This window comes from Pseudopodoces humilis, chromosome 10 (genome assembly GCF_049639895.1).
Source record: "Pseudopodoces humilis isolate 2021_Gansu_Grassland_sample_001 chromosome 10, ASM4963989v1, whole genome shotgun sequence".
Lineage (NCBI taxonomy): Eukaryota > Metazoa > Chordata > Aves > Passeriformes > Paridae > Pseudopodoces > Pseudopodoces humilis.
In genome coordinates this window covers 25,854,192-25,873,897 of record NC_142209.1, presented here as the reverse complement: position 1 = coordinate 25,873,897, position 19,706 = coordinate 25,854,192, and the positions used below count along the sequence as shown (strand labels likewise).

Genomic DNA, 19,706 nt, shown 5'->3' with positions numbered 1-19,706 from the left:
TTTCTGCACACTGTGAGAACCTGAATAATTACAATTTTGTGTCTAAATGAGCAACTGACCATGAACTGAAGGTTTGAGGAACATTAGGTATGAATTCTTTCTTTGTTGCTGTAACCACTTGTAGAAACTTTCTCACAGCTTATTTTGCAATTCAGTGTTGTGGTCATATACTCTGTTTCCTAATTATGTTGCAGCTCAACTTCTAATGAGTGGCCCTGCTACAGGCAGTGAGTTCATTAAATAGTTCCTAAAAATTGTTGTGTCTTTACAATGTCTGTGATCTGTCATACCCTGTCCTGAAGTTACCTGTGTTCTTGGCTTGTTGAAGTCTGTGGTTAACTTAAATTTCTCCCCCACCCACCCAATTTGCTCCATTTGTTTTTGAGCCACCAGCAAATAGCATCATGCCTTCTTTTAGGACACTGGAATATGAAACGAGTAAAATTCATGGTGTGTATTTGATATGTATCACGGGTAACCACAATGAATACTACATATCTCCTTTGCTGAGGTATCAGCCTCATATTTGATGCCAGAATCTGTAGCTTAGCCGTGTAAGTACACTCTGGGAAAGACATTAATGATAAATTGTAGCATCAGCTGTATTTATAATGCCGGGTTTATTCACAGCAAAGTCGTTTAGTGTTCATATATCATTAGAAGATATAATAAAAATGGTAAGAAGAATAACTGTGTTTTCATTAAATCCTGACAATAAAGCCTCCGTGCCCATCTGGGAAGGCTCACTCAGTGCTTAGCATAAAATAAGGGGATATTTTATTGCAGCAGGTTTCCAAAACACTGCAAAAGCTAGTGAGGCTATGGGTACGTAAATCCGTTTTTCTTCTATTGCATATGGTTTTCATTCAGCTTTTGTTGGGCTCTGCAGAACATATTTCGTGAGCTGATACTCTGTTTTTGTACCTGACTCTATTCCATACTGCAAAACCATTTTGAAACTGATTTTTCATGTTAGCCTGTTGTTATGAGGAGGCCCTTATTCCTGTTGCCTTTGGCAGGGAGGCAAATAGAGACTTATGATCTTTGTGAGTGCAATGAAGAAACAGGATGCTGAATTTCCCCCCAGATGAAATCCATTATGGACACACTCCATCTCTTTAGGAATGAGAAGAGTTGTGGAGTGGGCACATGTGGTAGTACTGAGTTATTTCTTTCAGAGCCACCAGTTCCTCACTGTTCCCTTTTGGTGTGCTGAGATTTGAAATTAGTTTTCACAGTCCATAAACATGCTACAAGTGTTTAGATAAATACTTTTCAATTTCTACATGCTTGTGAAGAATTTAATATCTTAGATTTTTGCGACTTTAATGCTTCTGCTGTAGGAGATACTCTGCTCTGTATTACAGCAATGCAGATTCACTAAATTACTCATATTTGGCTTCCACAATAAGGGTATTTTCAACTAATTTGTACCATGTGAAACTGAGAGCAGATTTGGCACAATGTGTGAGGCTTAAAATCCAAAGAGCTTTCCTAGCTTAAAAATAAATATCTGAGGATGGTGTCTAGACTTGTGTTGAGGTAAAGCTCTTTTTTTTCCTGTTAGAAAAGCAAATCCATCATAAAGAAAAGCAAATCCATTATAAAGATGAGATCTCATTTCATAGAAAAAATACATCTGGTGTTTTTGACTCATGTTATTTAACTTTTCTTGTCCTGAACTACCTTTTGGCTTTTAGAGTCAGTTTTCATTATTATTACCAATTGCTGTATAATACTGGTTTCTGATTATCTTGTGCCTTCTACAATAAGTTTAATTAAATTTATCTTTTATATGGAGTATTCGGATGGCATCTAAGAACTCTTAAGAAATTCCTAAAGTTCAGTCTCCAAGCACAGCAGAGATTTTCAATATGTAATGTGCTAACTGTTACCAGGCATAACACTGAAACTGTCCAGTCACTGGAGCAAGGAAAAAAAATCTCATCTTCCTTCTCAGCCCTGAGACATGCAGTAAATCCATTAAATGCTGACTGGATTTTAGCCCTTGTGTAATTGCAAACAGACAGTAATAAATTAAGAGTTGATTCGGGTGACATGTCCCCTTACCTTCCCAAGACAAATGTGTAATATTTTAATAATTATCCTGAAGGAAAACATGGCATAATCACCTGATAAGTTGCTGATATCAGATCCGTTGGGAGGATGGTAAATAAGATAATTCTGTTATGAATTTATCTGGACCATTGGATGAGGTGCACCACATGTGTTGCTGCTTGCAATATTAAAGGAAGAATAAGACAATGATTTGTCCCAGGCAGTTGATTTTATTCTGAAAATAGCCTCCAACAAGTACTGGGTGTTTGGTGGAATATTAACTCTAGAATGACTGTGCTTTGAAAGCTTTCCCTGGGAGCTGATCTCCCAAAGGTCAGGTGTGATTGTCAAATGGAGAATGGTGGGAGAACTGGGGGAAGCACACCCAGGTAGAATGAAGCTCTAGAAGGTGCTTGGATAAATATGTTGCTCAAAGCTTGGGTTAGCTGTTTATTGTAAGGAATGCCATGAACAAGAGCAACATTGTTATTTCTAGGGAGTTTTTATTTTTATACCTGAGGTCTGGAAGAACACAACTTTTACAGTCTTTGTAAATAAATTAATTGCTACCAAAACCTAACTAAATTGTTGGTTTTACCTCTTTGCTGGAAGAACTTAGCAGATTCTGAATTTTGGAAAAGTACTTTGATTAAAAAAGGCTCAGGGATTCTCTTGTTGAAGCACAGATTTTTGTCTTGGACCATCCTGGTGGCTTGTGGTAGCAAGGGAGCTGTGATGGTGGCTGACTGGAGAGGTTGTTGCTGGTTGTTAACTTATTGCTACTGGGGAGTCTTGCAGGAAAAGGGGTTTTATCAGAAAATGTTGGTTCATCAGATATGAGCATTTCTGTGAAAACCTCTGCCATGGGTGTAGTGGGTTGTTTGGCCATTGGGTGGAACCTGGGAACTAAAGCCTCCAGGCCCCTCGTGACCACATTCTCCTGCTGCAGGTTTGATTTGGGCATTGGCCTCTCACTCTTGAGTCCCCCTGGATGAACAGACTGTTCACTGATCTGTGGAGGATCTTTCTCACTCCGTGCTGTTGGATTTGTTTTAAGTGTTGGAAGCATCTTGATACTAAATCAACATATGGACTTGAGCCTGAGGTTTCTGTAATTTAGGAATGCATGTCCTGTCTGCTGGATTACTTTAAAGGATCTACAGAAAAAAAATTTGAGTACTATTTTTCACAAAAGATTACTAGCCCTGGGTTAATTCTGAGGTGAAACCAAGTCAAGCTTTTTGATTTTCATACCTGAGCTGGAAAGCTATGACTGTCCTCACTTAAGCACTTGTTTTAGAGCAGGAATAAAAGAGTTCTGCAACAACTCCGAGAAAGGGCAGTGCTGCAAGATAATGATTGCACCATAGTTGGAGAAGAGGCATGTGGCAGAACTCCATAAGTGCCCAAAGATACTGCTTATAATCCTCTTACTCAGTCATGTGATACCAACTACTGGGATAAGTCATTAATCACAATATTAGTTGCACTGATGTCATACAGGCTTGTTAACTCCAACAATGTCCTGAGGAAATTGCTGCTGAGGAATCAAAAGAAGAAAAGTAAAAAGATAACAAGTTTCATTCTGTATCCATCCATATGAAACCCAGGCCTTAAAATTCCTGGCAGTATGCCAGGATGTAGCTGGCAACTTCAATTGACTGATTAATACAAATAGCGTAGTTAAATTGTGCTTCTGCCAGCATCCCCACCCCTTAAAAAGAACAAATTTGAATGTTGCTAAATACCAGTTGGCTAATGGCAGACATTAATTATCATCTCTTTTAAATATTAGGAGTAAAATAGATGAAACCATTGATTAGGGAAGGGGTGGTTTGGTTTCAGAAACAAATTATTGGAGAGGGAAATCCCTCTTCACCACATGTATGTGAAAAGTACCAATTTTCCTTTTAGAGCAGTGAATTCAATATTTATCTGCTTTGCTTTAGAAAGCAAGTTTCTACAATTTTGAAAGGGTGCTATTTCAGTCACTTCCCTGTGCTTTTGAGCCTCTGGAAAGGTTTTAGTTTAGTAAATACAAGATGGAGTGTGTTTTTCTGCACCCAGTGTGGCTGATGAATTATCTAATGAACAGAAACACTTAATCAGATTGGCATTTTAGTGTGTTCATATTTTCTACTTTACATTATCAGTCTAATGAAAGAATAATGATCTATGAGGCCAAGAAAGAGCTTTCCTAACTCCACTGGATTTTAAACTAATTTCTCTATTCTCTGTTCTTCTTAGCTTGCAAATGAGATGGATGGTAGCATAGTCTGGGGCTTATAGCACTTCTGGCACCAGGATATTTCCCAAAACAGCTTTTCTGCTAGATTGGTTTAGATGGTGAGGGCAAGTAGGAATTAAGGGCAGCTGCAGAGCACAGACTGCAGCGAAGTTTAAAGATGTGCCTTGCAAATTCCTGCAGTGTAGCCATCCTGCTCTGTGCCCTGTGTGTTGGAAACAGAAGCCCTTTATCATCTGTGTGAGGAGTGGGAAGCACCAGGCCCAAGTCACCACAGTGAATTATTAGATCACTGATTAATATAGGGTGAGCTAAAATTATCCATTAAATTTTCTTTCAATTCAGTCCAGACACCAAAACTTAGGGAGGCAAGTGTATTTCTGGGGTGAGAAATCATATGGATTGAGGTGTCTTTAAAGTCTGGCTTTTCTCCTAAAAAAAACCCCTACAGAATAAGAGGAGATGAGATTGGAGGGCTCCTCAGAAAGTCATGTGCTCTAGCAGGGCCATTTTGAAAGTCTCCAAGGATACAGACTCTACAGCTTTTCAAGATGTGTGCCACTGCGTGGTAGTAAAAAAACGTTTCCTGATGTTTAGCCAGAGCCTCCTGTGCTTCATGTTGTTCCCGTTGCTTCTGATCCTGTCCCTGAGCACCAGTGAAAAGAGCCTGTCTCTGTCCTCTTTGTTTCTTCCCCTCAGGTATTTCTATATGTTATAGGAACCCCCTGAGCTTTCTCTTCTCCCACCAGAACAGCCCCAGCTCTCTTGGCCTTTCCTCATAGGAGAGATGTTCCAATCCCTTAACCATCCTCACCACCCTGCTCTTGAGTGTGTGCATGCACTGAGGAGCCCAGAACTGGGCACAGCGCTCCAGCTGGGGCCTCACCAGTGTTGTGCAGAGGGGAAGGAGCCCCTCTCTCACCCTGCTGGCAGCAACACTCCTCTAAATGCAGCCCTGTCTTTGTCAAGAGCACGTTGTTGGTGCACCACTTTTTCCTTGGAAGAAAAAGAAAAAAAGCACCTGAAGTAAACACATCAAGAACAGGTGTGTTGAGGGTGGAGGTTTTGAAAGGATATCCTTGTTTGACTGCAAGTATTTTTGAATATTCCGTGCCATATATAGCTATCTGATCTGTTCTAGAGTGTAAACAATTGAAATAGCAATTGCTGCTACTTAACAGTATTTGTCTTAAGTGCTATTTGTCAGGGGTGGATTAGCAAGGTCTACAGAGAGTTTCTGTGTCAGGAATTTATCTGAGCTTGTCCTTCAACATATTTCTCAAGTCATCCTTATTAGACCTCTGTGCCTGAAGATACTTTGATTCACTTGCAGAGAATTACACCAGACAGGTAAATGCTCTAAATGTGTGCAATATATAAACCCTCTTTCCTGTCAGAGGAAAGGTGCCAGCAATGGCTGCACATAGGAATTAATTGTTTTCCTTGCACTAATGCCAATGTTTTTTACTTTCTGCCAAAGTGGCACTGTCTGAAACCCTACAGAATAATATTGAACAGATTGGGGTGGAGGTTGGCAGAAGGGGAGAGGAGAAAAAAGCTGTAGTTTTTGATACAGACTCTAATGCTTCTGGTGGGAAGATCTATTTCAAGAAGATTCTATTTTGGCCATGGTTATAGTATTGGGTTACTTATCTCCTTGAGCTTGTACTGAGTAACTGTCCCAAGTTAGAAGAATATCAGCTGGATTTGTGTCATATGTTGTAGCATTCATTGGATAATAAAAAAACCCCACCAAAATAAACCCCACCATGATTCTATTGTTTCTGAATGGTGAGCCATGAGGTTAATTCCTGTGCTTTATGTTTGTTAAATATCTATCCTCAGCTCAGAATTGATACATTTTAGCAGAGTATGTAGAACTGTAGACATGATTTCTTGTACAAATCTCAGTCTGTCACTGTTTCTCGATTATTTTGTATGTCCTTTGTGTTCGATTTCCAGTTCATTTAGCCCTTGTTCTCATGAGGTTGATGTATTTCTAGAATTGGATTTGTATTTGCTTTTTAAAAGCAGTAATCCAATCAAGTCAGCTGTGCTTTTCACCTTGTGTTTTCCTGCAGAACTAAAGACAGCATGTATCATGCCCTGACTTATGCCACCATACTGGAGATGCAAGCTATGATGACATTTGATCCTCAGGACATACTGAATGCAGGGAACACAATGAAGGAAGCTCAAGCCACCTGTCAAAGGTAAGAATAGAGCAATTCAGTCAGTAAATAGTTCCTTCATGGGAAAATAGTGAAGGACTACGGGATACAAAAGGAAATGAAATCTTACAGAAATCACAGGAAAACTGAGGTTGGAAGTGGCATCAGGAGGTCACCAGCCTCCTGCTCAGTGTGGGGTCATAGCACATAAATGAGGGTGTTCAGCAGTCTAGTCTTGAAAACTTAAATTTACTGCAATATCTGATTTTTCTTGTCAATTAGAATTTGTCCTACCTGTAGTCCTGGTTCTGCAGTGTCTGGAAGTTGTTTACAATGTTCAAACACTGTAGAATATCCCATGGGTGATGGTTGTACTGCAGTTGTCTGTCTGAGTCAACTGTGCTCCCACTTTTGCACCCACATTCACCCATACGCACACAAAATAAATCAAAACACCCCCTTATACCTGTCCTTCATCAAGACAGATTTCTGCACATGAAGGGTAAGAGACAGATCCCAGGAGGACCATGTTGACTAAGTTCTCTATGGACTGTGCTGAAGTTTGTGTGTGGTGAGATGACAGGGGGGTAGTGAGCTCTGGAGACATGTAGCGACTGTGTGGGTGGCCAGCTGAAAGATACAGTTCTCTGTTTTGATGCTTCTTCTTCAGGATGACCAAAATAACTTTTTTCAGATTTAGGAAGAAATCTACTGTAGCTGACTCTATCAACAACCTTGTGCATAGGCAAAGCCTTGAACACTTCACTGAAGGTAACATCTTTCACTTATGTAATGTTTTCCTTTATTTATGCAGTTTAAATCCTGTAGAATTGTTCACTCAATATGTGCTTGCAAACTGTGAATTCACTGACAAAATCACTGATCTGGCATTTGCTGGACCAAATGTCAGTGTTTTGACCATTGCTGTGTAACCAATCCAAAATCACTGGTCTTGTTGCTTTTTGACTCAGCACTCCCAGAATTTGCTGGGTAAAGAAATATCTAGAAAGGAATGTTGAAATTTCTGTAAGGGTTCTAGATCCAGGCATTTATGGAAAGCACCAGAAAAATTCCTGCTAAGTTTCTGTAGCTATGTGTCATTTCTGTTTGGAGTTACATCAGTAGTCTAGAACTGAAATACCACAGCAAATGTGGAAAATATTTTTCTCAGTTTGAGCTCTGTGATCTTATTCTTACATTAATGGGCTAAGTGTTTTTTAATTACTTTTTGACTGATTGATTTGTTTTCTTCTCTCTATGTGACATTAGAGGAAATCCATGCAGAAATTTGTTATGCTGAATGTTTACTTCAGAGAGCAGCGCTCACATTCCTCCAGGTATGAATTCCTGCATGGCTCTTGGGGGGAAAAAACACCATAGAGGTTTCTTTTCCTAAATGGACTGGTAGCAGGCTATAGTTTGACCTAATGCATCTTTCATCTGGATCAAGTCTGGGTTTTATCTGGGCTATCTCATCAGATATTAGAATGCTTAATTTTCCCTCAGGATTATTAAAAAATACTTACCTCAACACACATAATGCTGAGTGTCCTATGACACCCCTCCGCACTCCCTTTTGGATGTGTGAAATGTAACTGCAGCAAGCACCAATTTTCAAATGTGTTGGGACATCAGATTAAAAAAAAGAAAATAAAAAGATGGGATGTTCATTGAAGCTGTGCTGGAATACAAGCAAGACTTTTGTTTGGGTCTGGCTGGTGTTTGCTTTCTCAAGGCTGCTTTCTCACTGGTTTGTTCTTGAACAGCAATTATGGCCTACACATTAGGCTCCACACATGCTTTCTCCTTAACAGAGCTGTCTGTCTTTAACAAAGGGGAGCTCTCCCTCTTCTTTGGATTTTATCTGTCTGTCCTAATGAAGCTTAATTTGTTTGATGGAGCAACATTAGCAGTGCTTGCTAGGGCTCCAGAATGCAATTTAAATTGTTAGTCACAGCTGAAATAACTGATTTTTCTTCTTGATTTGGCTGCACTTGCTCTATGAAAGTGGGCCTCTTCATCTATCGAGGGGATAATAACAGCCACAGTCAGAAAAAGGCTCCTGCTTCTTGGCTCAAGGATGCTGATAGGAAATGGAATGCAGGTGGTGGTTTTATAGTGTTTGGGAGTTGCCAGGTGGGCTCTGATTTATGTTGCTTACAACAGTTTATGAACCGTGTAACCTTCTTCAGCCATCTGCTAAGTCCCTCTGTTAGAAACCATTGCTTCATAGCAACACCCTTAATCAGAGGAGCTTCTAGTAGTTTCTAGAATGCTGCTGATGGACTTTGAAATGACCAAAGTGTAGCTACCCGTTTCCATTTTCCTTTGGGATGAGTAGCCTCTAGCACTGGGGGCAGTTTGGGTGAGAGCTTAAACTATGGAAGGAACACATTTGAGAACTTCTCTGTTATAGATAGAGACTTCTCTGTCCATAGAAAAGGAGCATTTTAAAGCTGTGTCTCTTGGTTTTAAGCACTATTTTCACAGATATCTGTTTATGAACATGTTTATAGAAACATGAGATTTACGAGTACAAAAACCATTTCTTGTCCTCTTTTGCAAAGATCTCTTTGCTTCATGTTCTTTTCTGTGTTTAATTTTTCATGAACACATGAACTAGTTTAAAAAATTTAACAGAGACACTTGGTTCCATCAGCTACTGATGTAGGTTAGTTTTGATGCTTAGAAAAATTACCAAAACCAATGAAATGTGGTCTCAGCATTTTTCAAGGGCTGAAAAATTCTCACATTGGTTATCCCTGTTGTTGGTATCATTCTGAGTGTTAATGTTTTAAAACCATCTTTCTTCCTTGTTCCGCTTTCTGTTCAAAGGAAAATATAACTGAACCTTTATACATAGTTGGATGTGCTGCACCCCCCAATATGCTGTACTTAGTACATCTAATTAATTAATCACATCCACGCTATTTTCTCCACAATGCCCTCTTATGATTTTTCTGTGATGGTATCTTCTGTTAAAACACATGTAGACTCTCTGTCTTTAAGTAACAGCAGAAATCAAAACAAACCAGAATGACAGATTATATAAGTGAGGCAAGAAAATGCCTCCAAAAAGTTATGAAATTAATATCCCCTAACTAATGGTCCCCCAGATATTTTTTCTGTAATTTCTCAGTTTGTTATAGCTTTTCATGTAACATGTTATCTTCCTAGTATGGATCTCAAATATATATATGAATATTCAAACCAGAAAGAACATATCCTGCATAATTTTACTGACCCTGCTTCACTCTTAGGATATGACTGTATTCTGCAGACTCTTAAGGACAGGCAGTTTACTTGTGAACATTTTCTGGCTCAGCACCAGATATATCTTAACTACACTCAAGGACAAATGAGAGAAAGCTGTTTTTTGAAAGAGCCACAAATGCATGTACCTTAGGTGTCATCTATTAGCTGAGTCCTATGTTCATTAATGCAAATTGCGATGGTTCAAAGGTGACAAGGGTTAAACTGATTACAGAAAGCATTAAAATAAAATGCTTGTGTCTAAACAGAGTAAAAAAATGTTAATACAGAAAGGAAATCCTAAATCCATGTATTATATCTTAGAGGCTTATATTGTCTATGTCATGCTGGTTATGTTCCAGGTGTGTATTAATCTTAAGAAGAAAAAAGGCCTTTGTAATGCTTACAAATTCATACTGCTAATGTGTTTCCATTCCAACAGGATGAGAATATGGTCAGCTTCATAAAAGGAGGCATCAAAGTCCGAAACAGTTACCAAACCTACAGGTGAGTCAGAGTGATGATGTCATTAAGTGCACTCTATCAGGAAAAAGTGCTGGTGGTGAAATTATCCAGTTCACAGATTCATCACTGTTGTATTGACTCAGTCTTTATTATGGGTCTCACGTCTGCAGATTTGCTCAGCCCACACAGACTCTTCCTTTGCACAACAAAGGACATTAACATTAAGGTTGATTTGGATTGTGGAGACAGTGGACCCTAGCTCTGTTAATTCCCAAGGTTTGCCTACTTCAAGTACTATATCCTTGAAATCATGTCAAAGGAAAACCATTTTAAATGATGTGCAGTTCATTGTGTCTGCATAGCACAATTTGCTGGTCTTGTAAACATTAGGCATAATGAAATGGCATTTTTTAATAGTTCCAACTGCAGCTTTTTGGAGCATTTAATACCAGTACCTGAAGCACAGTAAAAAGTGAAGGCTAAATATACATCATATTTTATTTATTTTAGAATTATAAATTGTGTCTTGTGCCCAGCAGACACAAAACAGCAACAAGTCCAGGTTCTCCAGAAGTCCACTGGAAGGGAGAGAGCTGACAGTGTCAATGTTTGTGTGGTTTGAAGGTGACTCTAAATGTAGGTCAATAGGCTGCACTTACAGGGAATAGTGTTGTTAGGAACCACCATTCAATAAAAATGTGACAGCCTGAACACAAATGCATGTTGCCATTAAAACAATGTTTTTCCTCTCCTAATAATTAACAAAATATTAATAATATTATATAATATTAATATATTATTAATATAATAACAATATATTTTAAAAAATCAATAGTGTAAAAACCACATAGCTACAGAAGGTTTGGAGGCAAATTCATTTAAAACTGAGCTGGATTATGTGGGAAATAAAGGGACACTTCAAAGCTGAGACCTATAAAAGTTAGAAAACTGAGTGAAAGTAATTTCTGATACATCTACCCATTTTAGAATATTTATTACAGTTGTCTTTTCCTATATAAAACAAAACATTCTTTTGAACATTCAATTCAGGGATTAGTGAAACTCAAGTCAAATTTGCTAATTTAAATTAAAGTCTGGTGCACTGCCCTATCATCTTTTTTTGCAGTAGTAAAATTTGGTGATGCTCCCAACAGCCATCCTTGAAACATTTTCAGGCTGAAATGTGGTTGAATATTGGCTGTGTCTGTTTGACAGGTCCTCTGAAGTCCTCTCCAGGATTCCATGGCTTTTAATTAATTTAATTTAATGATAGTAATGTGACAGAAATGATTTGTTGATCCAACAAAATGTAGATGTTGCTCACTTGAGTGAGATGACCAATTGGTGTCTTTTTAACTACTCTGTAGTTCAAGGTAATGGGGTTACTTTCTTATTAAATCATAATTAATCATGTTAACAGAATCTTGTGCATTTCCAGGGAGCTGGACAGTCTCATACAGTCCCCACATTATGTCAAAGGAGAGAACCATCTTCATTTTGAGGGAGGTGTAAAACTTGGAGTTGGAGCATTTAACCTGGTATGTACCAACACTCTTATCCTGAGCTGCTACCTCCTGAAAACAACCCTAACTTGAATTCCTGAGAAGTTCCACTGACATCATACTGATCATGTGGTTAAAATTAGTTATGTGCTCTGACAGTGCAGGATCCCAGTGTCTGGTCTGAGAACATCAGATAATAACACTTTAAAATAAAGATATTGCTGCCCACAACGTGGTGTGAGGGCCAGGAGAAGCCTTTCCCAGGAGCACCAGTTGCCTGTGCTTGTCAAATTCCACTTATTCTTTACCTGACACTTGGAAAACTACCAGGATCCAGGCTGTTAACAGGGCAGTTGGAAGGGGTGGGGTACATGAATGAAGTTTGGGGTGCTGCTCCAGCCACTGTTGGCTGTTGTTGCTTGTGTTCTGGCCGAAAAGCAGGTGAGCAAATGGTGCAGGATGGTTCCTGGGGAGGCACAGACCCAGAGATGGCAAGGGATGATGTGGTTGTTCAGGGAATGGGCTGCAGAAAGTGCCTGGAGCTTCCTCTTGCTTGCGTTGCTCTGAATGAGTCTGGCACATTCTCAAATATTAGATTTACTGCACAAAAAACAAATATGGACTGTGTGGTATCAACCCAGCATTTCTGGAACATCCAAGAATTACTGGAGTTACTAAGCATGTGCTGTGTACACATTTCTGTGTAGGGCATCCTGGAGACACAAGGTGCCTATATTAAACATATTTCTGTTTAAATTGTATGTAAAATATAGCAGGTATATACATTTACCCTGAAAATTGTCATATAGAGATGATTTTAGTAATTTTATTAGTCATTTATTGTGCTTGGAAAAATGGTAGGAGGCAATTGGTAGCTGAAAGGCAGAAAGTCTGTTATTGCATAACTCTTATATTTTTCTCTGTAGACCTTGTCCATGTTTCCTGCACGGATTCTGAGATTACTGGAGTTTGTTGGATTTTCTGGGAATAAGGTAAATGTGAACTAAATATTATTGGTACATTCCCCTCACTCTTAAACTAAAAAACAAAGGAGTTTCTTTCCTCTTTCTCACATTAGCTGTAGCCCTCTGGTATCACACAAGTGCACTGTGGCACTGATGCTTCATACATCTCAGTTTTGTTTTATATTTTTGTCTGAACTATTGCTCTTGAAAGGTTTTCATACAATTGTTCAGTGTTGAAACAGTTGTGAAACATGGTAAAGGAAATTACTAATACAGGGATGTCAACATATTTAGGTTTTAGTTACTGGTCTTTTTATGCAGACTTGTACTCAGAAATCTGTAGCCAAAAGTGTATTCTTAGCCTTTAATATATCTATATAGCTTCCTTGGTAGTTACTGTCATTATGGGGTTTGAATGTTCTTGACAGGTTCTTGCATGATGGGGTGGGGGGGAAATCTATTTCATTACTGCTTTAATAGCAACTGGAAATTTGAGTGTGGCACCTAAATTCTCCTACCTAAGGGAGTGAGTGCTTTTTTGCCTGTAGAGTAACCAGTCTGATCTATGTTGTTTGAGGAAAGAAGTTCAGTAATGGAGCACCAGAAAAGTCACATGATGATGAGAAAGAGCTGTGCTACTGCTTTATGGATCTGCAGTTTCAAAAGAATACTGAATTGTTGGGAGTATCTTGGCCTTGTTACCTTTTACCTGCCCTTGTCTCTCTACCAGCAGAACACAAGATTCACTCAAAGCAGGGCTCCTGGGTTAAGAAAACTTGATGCAGAACATGATCCCTTTAACCTAAACCACTAGCCACATTTTTCATAAATGCTGGGTAAGGTCAATGTCTGATGCAAGCACTAGAAAAGCCATGAGAATAAGTTAAGTTTTAACTCTTTTATAATACTTTCTATTTACAAAACAAGTTTTAAGGGAAAAAAGTGTCTTTTTTTTATCAGAGCTGAAGCCTTACATGGCAGGTGAATGACTGTCATCACCATTTTACTGGTTTACAGGATCTTATATTGGAAAATAAAATGTCTTACTTAAAAGCAAGGAGCAGAGTGTGGATTACAATTTAGAAACTTCCAGGAGCTGACCAGGAGCTACTTCACAGCACAAATCAAATAGTTCTTCCTGTCAGTTTCAACAACAGAGCATTTAAAGCAAAATATTCTCTTAGAAACATAAAGGCAATTCACGTACTGAGCAGAGTTCTGAGAATACTTTGGTGAACACTCATCTTACTCCTGCAGATGGAAATTGTCCCTCCAATGGAGTTTTCATTTGACCCTGGGATATCTTGAATGTCTGCAAGTGGGCTGATATTTGTGTTGATGAGTCAGCTCCTATTACAGTTCCTTAATAACTCACTGAAGCATGACCTAGATTACCATAAATTTGAGCAAAACCCTGTTGTTTGCGCACCACACAAAGGAACATTTTAAACATGTTGATCAAAGTTCATTGATAGCCATTTATTTTAACATCCTAAAAAAGTCTTTCTGCATATAACATTTGTGAGTCAGGTGCCTAAAGCCAAAAGCAAAACTGCAATTGCATGTGCAGTCCTTTCCTTGGTGGTTTTCCAAAGTTTGCAACAAGACAGTAGACAGGAGTCTAGAGGGTGAAAGAAACAGTGACAGAGGAGGAGAGGAAAATTTGTTCATCTGTGCTGCACTTGTCCAGGAGTTTTTCATACACCTGTGTTTGATGCTGCAGTCTTTTCCTTTAAATGCTTACTCTGAGTATTAGATTGTGCAGCAGAGTCATGGTTAGTGCCTTGAGCTGTTTGCTGTTTACCTGGGAGAGCTATAGTGCACTGCAGGACAGCTGGATTTTGGTGTGGGTCATGTGTTTATTAGAACTGGATATAAATTTACATCATGTGATCCTCCATGATACCAATGTGCCTCAAAGCCAGCAGGTTTTCCCCTGGGGACTCTCCTCATCTCTGAGTCATGTCGTGGGGAACAGCAAATGAGGACATGCCCAGAGCTCCAGCACTTCCTAAGCCATTTGTGGGTACTGTGGACACCATGATCAACTTAACAGCAGTCTGGAGTCTCAAAATAGTAGGTGGGATAAGATCAAGAAAATATAAAAAGTAGCCTGTGGCCATGTTTGTTCCCTTCCAGTCCAGGATGTGCCAGCTGTGCCCTTCACACTGTTTAAGCTCCTTTCCTTTGCATCGTTAGTCAAATCATGGGTTTATTTGTGTTTAGTAGCACAGGCCCCACATTTGGGCAGTGAAGTTCTGTGCAGTTTTGCTCCCTTTTGAGAGAAGTTCCTCGTGGGCAGAGGTGTGTCAGGCACCCTGTGCTGGGGAGCACAGCAGCCTCACTGGGCAGTAGGTGGAGTGTGTGTCCCATCTGCACTTGGGTGTTAAACTGGGACTAACCTGTGACGTGCCCAGTGACGTGAGAGCAGGAGACTCCTTGCACTGTCTCCCTGGAAGCCTGAATCCTCCTCACTGGCTCCTCTGCCAGGTCCCAGGCTAATATTTACTCTTGTGCTTATTTTATAGGTGATTACAAATGCTGTGCTGCTAAACTGCAGAACAGTTTGACATGAGCTTACCATATGTTAAGTGCAATTTGTCAGAGGGTCAGATGACAGCATGATTTCACAGGAAGGCAGGAAAACTGTCAGATAGAACCAATTTCTTTCAAATTATACTTTTTTTTTTTTTTTAATGTGGGAGGACATTTTTTCCAAAGCTGAAGAATGTTCTTGATGTGTCAATTTCTAATAAATTGAATTCCAGTTTCTCACTAAGTATCTCTTTTGAATTGCATTTTGAGCTCTTCAAATTTTAAATGAAGCTTAAATCTAATATTGTTTAATGGAGTACATTCAAATACCCTGTCTATCAGCTTAATTTGTCAGTTCTTTGTAAAGCTATTAGTAGTATCCATCCTCTTTGCTAAACCTGCAGCAATGTGATCAGGCCATGGGACATGAAAAATGACCTTGCTTTGCTTTCATGGTCAAGATCCCTAATAAAAAGAATTATTTTAAAATAACAGCCAATTATTTTTGCTTCAGGAAAATCAATGGATTTTAGTCAGTAACAGCTGAAATAAATATGAACCAGTCTCGGTGTTGTCTGATAATGATTTTGAGAATTGACCTTGTTCATCGTGCAACTGCTGTGGGAATCCCTGGTGCTCACGTGGGGAGTCCTGAATGACAGAGCATTGGATGTCTTGGGACACCAATTCAATCAATGAGATACTGATATAATATAATGTAGTGACAGTCTTGGGAATTAGACTGTGAGATGTCATGAGGAGCTTGCACAGAATGCTGAGTTACCACACTGGAACATGTCTGCTCTGTGCTCCTCTTTATATCCTTCAGAACAGTTTATGTTTTGTGTGAAAATAAAACTGAAATGTGTTAGTGTCAGTTAGGGAAATTACAAAAATATCTTTCTGGAAAAATGATGAACACTTACTGCTTTGACATCTGCTTTATATTGTTGCAAAATGCCCTGTAATAGATGTTTGGATACTCATTCCTGGTGTTCTGGGATTGCTTCTATCAGTTGTGACATAGGTGTGGGAGATAGTTATGGGTCATTTATGGTTAGAAGGTGTGTCCTGACAATTAAATATAATGTACTCACTGGTGCCAATCCCTAAGTGAGTGCAGTGTGTTTGCAGAGTTACTCCTTAGGCTCAAGTGCTTGTGATTTGGTTCCCAGATCCTCCGTCTGATCCTGGAGAGCCTTGCATTGCCCAGCTCCTGGCACTCCCTTGGCTGATGGGGATTGTAGGCTAATCCCTGTAGGCTCCCACTGGAGAAAGGGTGGTGCTTGAAAAGTGATTCATGTGCCTGATCCAGGCTGCTGTGCCAAACTGTTCCTTGGAGGAGAACCTCTGCCTCAGCCAGGCACAGAGGGAGCCTCAGGAGGCCAGCTAGGGAGTGTGGGATGTAAAGCATGATTCCCAGTGACACCCTTCATATTCCTATTTTCTGGATATCCCATTGTAAGAGAAGCAGTTGGAAAGAGATTTTTTGAGAAGAAGCAGCTTTGCTGCAATGTATTCTACGAGCAATGCTAATAACAACTAATAGATTTATTTTATTTAGACTGTGTCTTCTATTGGTTGTTATTACTTTAATACAGAAAGTTTGGGATATTCAGGTGGCAGAGTGAAAAGTAAACAGCTTTTAATACCTCTGCTGGACTAGATAGGCTTATGGACATTCCACAGAGTGAACTAACTTGCTCAGTGAGCTTCTTATGCCTGTGTAACTACTCAGTTCAATAATTTAGAATTAAGGGTGTTTTAGATTTGCACTCCTTTTCTGATTGGGCATTATTCTTAATCCAGTTACTGCTATCCAGGATGCAGTCCTGTGTAAGGTGGGTGTGGGTTCATTCCTTGTCCATACAGATTATAACTTTGTGTTTGACTGCACTCAAATATGCTTTTGAGACTAAAACATAATTGAGATCAACTTGACAAAGGTTACATTATTTTATATGACAAAGTCTGTTTGAATCATTCTTAGTGCTGTTCATATTAATTAAATATATATTTTTATATAATATGAAAGATATTAAATGCTGTAAGGCCTAGTGTCAGTAAAGGCTAAGTGAAATATCAAGCCTGAAGGTTTTTTTATTGCAAAAAGTGTACTTTGGAAATATACTTTGGAATTTTTTTGCCAAAATTCATTCCATGGAATGTTTTGTTTTACTTCTACCTTGAAGTGCTACTTTTTAAAAATACAAATATTTCTGGGTTTCATCTAGGCAGTTTGAAGATGTTGAATACATCATATTTTGTTACTTATTTGTGTCAGCCAAACTTCTCTCAGCAGAAAATTAAACTGGTTTTATTTTGCTAAGTACTTGATTTCCATTAAGTCACTGATTTTCTGTAATGATTTTACTATCTTTTAATTTCTTTTGTAGTGACATGCAAGTCAGTATTTTCATTACTTTGTCCCAACTAGATGTTATAATAATTGATCTGCAAATATAGTCATATTTTTCCTTATAGCAGTAATTAATGTAATACATTGGGTTTTAAAAATAAAAACAAAGAGAAATCACAACCCCCTGTATTTATGTGAAAACAATTAAGTGCACTATTAAGTGCAATAATAAAAATATATGTCTGAGGAAAATGAGAATATGATTACAGGCTTCAGTGTTTACACAGTAAGCAATGAAGGTGTGGTGGTGTAACACCCCTCAGTCAACAAGGACACACAAAAGATGTAAATCTGTGCTGGGATCATGCTCTGAGGGCTCTCCCCAATGCCTTTCCTGGTGCCTCTGATAGACATCCCTCAGGGTTCCTATTTATAGAGTAGCTGATTTGAAAGGGTGTCCTTGTAGTCACACACATCGTGTTCCAGTGACCTTGACCTGCAGTATCGGAGTGACTTTTAAACAGATTTTGTCCCAGCACACAGTGGATATCTTACTGTGCATATTCGCAAGTAGGCAGATCTCTTGTTTGATACATCTGCATATTTATATTCTTGCTGCTGATATCATGGAACTAGTCCTAGAATGGGCTGATAAGTGCTCTTGCCTCAGGAACTAGAATCCCTATAGTTGGTTATCCATCATGCTGTCATCGACTATGAACACGGTGTTATACTTGATTGCTTTAGTTCTTCCCAAAGGGAACAGAAATACTCTTCTTTTCATCATATTTTTCCACTTGTAGCAGTGGGCCAACATCATTGCAAAGCTCCTTTTGTTCTTGGCATACTTTAAAATGTCTTTTTGTCCTGGTATCTTTTGCTCTGCTTGTTGCAGATTTTATTTTCTTGATACCTTTAACTCTTCAGTGCAGTGAACCACAGCAAAGAAGAATACACTGTACAATGGTGATTTGTGGGTTTTGCCTTGCTTTTCAAAACCCCGTGTTTTGTTTCTGGAATGATGTTTAGCAGCACTTGGGTCATGGTGATAAGTTGTTTCCTTATGTTAACCATGTAATACATCCTAAGTTGCTGCTCTGTCACTGGGTGTTTTCCAGGCTAAGCAGTAACTCCATGAAAAACTTAGACAAATGAATAGATGTATTTTTATCTTTGATTGCTGGATAAGCAATCAGTGCCTTTTGAGGAATTTGTCAGTGCTTTTTGGGGAATTTGGCGAGTGAGCAACCCACAGCTGACCCTGCAGAAGTTAAGCCAGCAAAACACAGCACGGGTTCTTTTCCAACACCTTGTCCCCCTCCCTCTGTTTGCACAGGAACATGGTCTGCTGCAGCTTCAAGAAGGAGCATCATCGTACAGCTTTAGGTCGGTGCTGTGTACCATGCTGTTGCTTTGCTATCATACTTTCATGACCTTTGTGTTAGGTAAGATTGCTTATAATAACCCTTGGATTTGATTAGCTCTTGTGGGACACAAGGGGGAAAAGATGATTCTGTCACCTATTTGTTGGTGAATTGTTTGTCTGTAACCAGGTTAAATGTAGCTCATTTGTGGGTCATATGATCAGTAATGACCATAACTGAAGACTGTGTTTTAGTTTTTAAGATGGATGTGTGTTTTCCACGTGAGAAGGGAGATTCTGAGGATGGCCAAGAAAGTTGTGAGAACTAACTCTGTTTTAGCCAGGTGCATTATTGGGGAAGTTAAAATAATGGCTATAAGTGATAATTACTTTGTTGACACTGGATTTTTGTGTCAGCTTCCCACTAATGTGTACTTCTGTGTTATCTCCTGTTAAATCATTCTACAAAATGTGTTTGTCTGTGCCTGAGTTTTCAAGTCAGGAAGCACAATGTTTTGAGGGCTTCCTGCTGCTGCCTTAGTGCAGCACTGACTTGTATTTGTGGCTTACTTAGTGGAGAGAGGAGCCAGCATGTTGGCCAGTTGAGGACTGAAAATCAGTAACTTGCATTCCTGTTATTTTTTTTTTTCTGCTTTGTTTTCTAACTATTTTTATTACTTGCATTTTTACATATTCTAGGGACAGGAAAAGGAAATGTTGAGGAGGCAGAAAAACTACTTAAGCCTTACTTGGCACGCTATCCAAAGGTAAAATGAATCATAATTTATTTG

General features: G+C 39.0%; 1 protein-coding gene across 7 annotated transcripts in view; it reads left to right on the top strand.

Annotated features, from left to right (window-relative positions):
• TTC39A (tetratricopeptide repeat domain 39A) overlaps positions 1-19,706 on the top strand; it is a 43,157-nt gene that overhangs the window by 10,813 nt on the left and 12,638 nt on the right. For all 7 annotated transcript variants that reach the window (XM_088060593.1, XM_088060595.1, XM_088060594.1 and 4 more), the window contains exons 3-10: positions 6,385-6,516; positions 7,169-7,245; positions 7,744-7,811; positions 10,169-10,233; positions 11,630-11,729; positions 12,620-12,685; positions 18,889-18,997; positions 19,615-19,682. In XM_088060593.1, the coding sequence (XP_087916719.1) occupies positions 6,385-6,516; positions 7,169-7,245; positions 7,744-7,811; positions 10,169-10,233; positions 11,630-11,729; positions 12,620-12,685; positions 18,889-18,997; positions 19,615-19,682 (685 nt within the window). The remainder of the gene's footprint in view (positions 1-6,384; positions 6,517-7,168; positions 7,246-7,743; positions 7,812-10,168; positions 10,234-11,629; positions 11,730-12,619; positions 12,686-18,888; positions 18,998-19,614; positions 19,683-19,706) is intronic.